General features: G+C 63.9%; 1 protein-coding gene across 1 annotated transcript in view; it reads right to left on the bottom strand.

The window, feature by feature from the left end:
• Nucleotides 1-6: 6 nt before the first annotated feature.
• The window catches only part of ESRRA (estrogen related receptor alpha), a 5,912-nt gene continuing 3,523 nt past the window's right edge, over nt 7-2,395 (bottom strand). The window contains exons 2-6 of the mRNA XM_077759724.1: nt 2,156-2,272; nt 1,882-2,010; nt 1,299-1,466; nt 940-1,209; nt 7-492 (exon numbers count right to left, since the gene is read on the bottom strand). Coding sequence (XP_077615850.1) covers nt 233-492; nt 940-1,209; nt 1,299-1,466; nt 1,882-2,010; nt 2,156-2,272 — 944 coding nt within the window. The 3' untranslated portion in view covers nt 7-232. The remainder of the gene's footprint in view (nt 493-939; nt 1,210-1,298; nt 1,467-1,881; nt 2,011-2,155; nt 2,273-2,395) is intronic.

The raw sequence follows: 2,395 nt of genomic DNA, 5'->3' as shown, positions 1-2,395 counted from the left end.
CTTGCAAGGGGCAGCACTGTGCCCAGAGCCTGGACACACACAGTTCCCAGCTTCTGAGACCCCCTGGGAGGGGGGAGGGGAGGGCGTGGGGCCTGCTCCCAGGGGCTGATGGTGTTGCCCTGGCCCTGCCAGCAGGCTGTGGCACTGCCCAGACCCCAGCTTGGCCCCCCTTGGGGCTGACCCCACACGGGGCGGGTCCTGCCAGCACCCCCACCCACGCCCACCCCTTGCCTCAGTCCATCATGGCCTCGAGCATCTCCAAGAACAACTTGTGCATGGGCACCTTGCCCTCCAGCTTCACCCCATAGAAATGGGCCAGCACTTTGCCCGCTGTCTGGCGAAGGAGCGGCAGCGTGAGCAGCAGCCTGCCCGCCCGCCGCCGCTCAGCACCCCCTCCGGGGCCTGCCCGGCCTGCCTCGTACTCCAGCAGGGCCTCGTGTAGAGCTTCTCGCAGCTGCTCCACGGCCTCAGCGTCCTCAATGTGCACAGAGTCTGCAAGGAGGGGGGGGGTCGCAGCTGACACGGGTAGTGTCCAGGAAGGCCCAAGCCAACACCTGCACTGGGGACCCTTACTTGCTTGGGGCCTGAGAAGCCAGGCAAAGATTGGAGTGGCTGACTGGGGCACCAACTCCCTGCTCCTGCCCATGAGCCAGGGCCCATGTCCCCCCCACCCCTGCCACCCAACTATGGCTACCTCTTGTCCTCCCCACCTTCCCTCCCACTAAATGGTCCACCTTCCCTTTTAAGGATGACACCAGAGCTCAGAATCCTACATGCAGCTCCTGGGCCTGCCCTTGCCTTCTTCGTGACTTTGAACAAGTCACTGATCTTCCCTAAGCCCCACTCTTCCCCGTCTGCAAGAGGAGACCGGGCCACCATCGGAGTCACAAGCTGGAGGGGCCTCAAGGAGCCACCTGTCGCAGCCTGCCCCGGACTCACCTGAATTGGCAAGGGCCAGGGCCTTCAGCAGCACATACTCCTCCCGCTCCAGCCTCAGGGCCTGGAGTCGCCTCACCAGCTGCAGCAGGGCGGCCCCAAGCTCCCCCAAGCCGGCCGCTCGTGCCCCCTCCTCGTCCAGGACCAAGTCCTCGGCGAAGGCCAGCTCGTCCTGCAGCGGCAGTGAGCGCTGGGCCACGCCCAGCACCAGGACCTCCATCCACACGCTCTGCAGCACTGACATCTGGTCAGACAGGGACAGTGACGAGAAGCCTGGAGGGTAGTGGGAAGCAGACCCGACTGAGCAAGTCCATCAGAGCTTGGCCACACGGGGAAGCCCCCATGTCACCCCGCCCCTTTACCTGGGATGCTCTTGGCCCAGCTGATGGTGACCACGATCTCTCGGTCAAAGAGGTCACAGAGGGTAGCCACGGCTGGCAGGTGTCCATCAGGGCCCGCCGGGTCAGGCATGGCATATAGCTTCTCAGGCTCAACCACCAGCAGGTGGGACACCAGGGCATTTACCGGGGCTGCAGTGACAGGTGGAAGAGGCACTCAAATTCCTCACCTGGCTGGTCCCTTCGGGGTCAAGCATCTTCCCAGAGTTCCTTCCCCGATGGCCTTCTGAAGAACCACTGGCCAGCCAGTCTTGGCCACCTCTCTCCAGGAAGGGCTCTCACTACTTCCCAGGGAAACCAAGTCCACGGACAAGTTCTGAGTGTGAGAAAAAATCTTTCCCCACACCCAGCTGTGCTACTCGGGGGACTGATGAAAAAAAAAAAAGTATTTTCAAAAATGCTCCTTCAGGGAAATGTGGACAGACGAAGGGAAGATTGGGGTCCCGGGGCCCAAGATTCGTAACTACTGTTCTGGGTGACTAGACACCTAATGGGCCTCTCGTGTGCCGGCCCCACCCCAACCCTAGAGAAAACCACCAGCTCTCACCGGTTTTCCGAGGGCCTCCAGCTACCGCCAGGGGTCCAGCAGGGAAGGAGCCCGGGAAGGGCAGTGGGTCCACCTCTGGCCGCCGCTTGTACTTCTGCCTCCCTCCCCGGACACGGTCCAGACGTACTCCTTGAATTGTAGGGACAGGGCCGTGTCCGCGGGGCTGGGGGTGACTTGCTCTTCAGAGCCCGCCTGCCCAGCTGAGTCCGCCGGAACTTCCCAGGCCTTGCCTCTGCCCCGCCCCCCGCCGCGCGGGCCCCTGCCCAGTGCTCACCCTCCTTGAGCATGCCCACCCGCAGGCACTTGGTGAAGCGACAGGCCTGGCAGGCCTTGCGTCTCCGCTTGGTGATCTCGCACTCGTTGGAGGCCGGACAGCTGTACTCGATGCTCCCTGCCAGAAAGAGGCGGGGCTTGAGCAGCGGCCTCGCGGGGCCCATGAGACAGGAGAGCCCCGGCTCACCCCCACAGGGGGTGAGAAAGAGCAGGGGTGCCAGGGGCGGGGCGGGGACCGGCC

The sequence above is a fragment of the Crocuta crocuta genome, unplaced genomic scaffold (assembly GCF_008692635.1).
Source record: "Crocuta crocuta isolate KB4526 unplaced genomic scaffold, BGI_CrCroc_1.0 scaffold53, whole genome shotgun sequence".
In the NCBI taxonomy this organism is placed as follows: Eukaryota; Metazoa; Chordata; class Mammalia; order Carnivora; family Hyaenidae; genus Crocuta; species Crocuta crocuta.
This window is presented reverse-complemented; position numbering and strand designations above follow the sequence as displayed.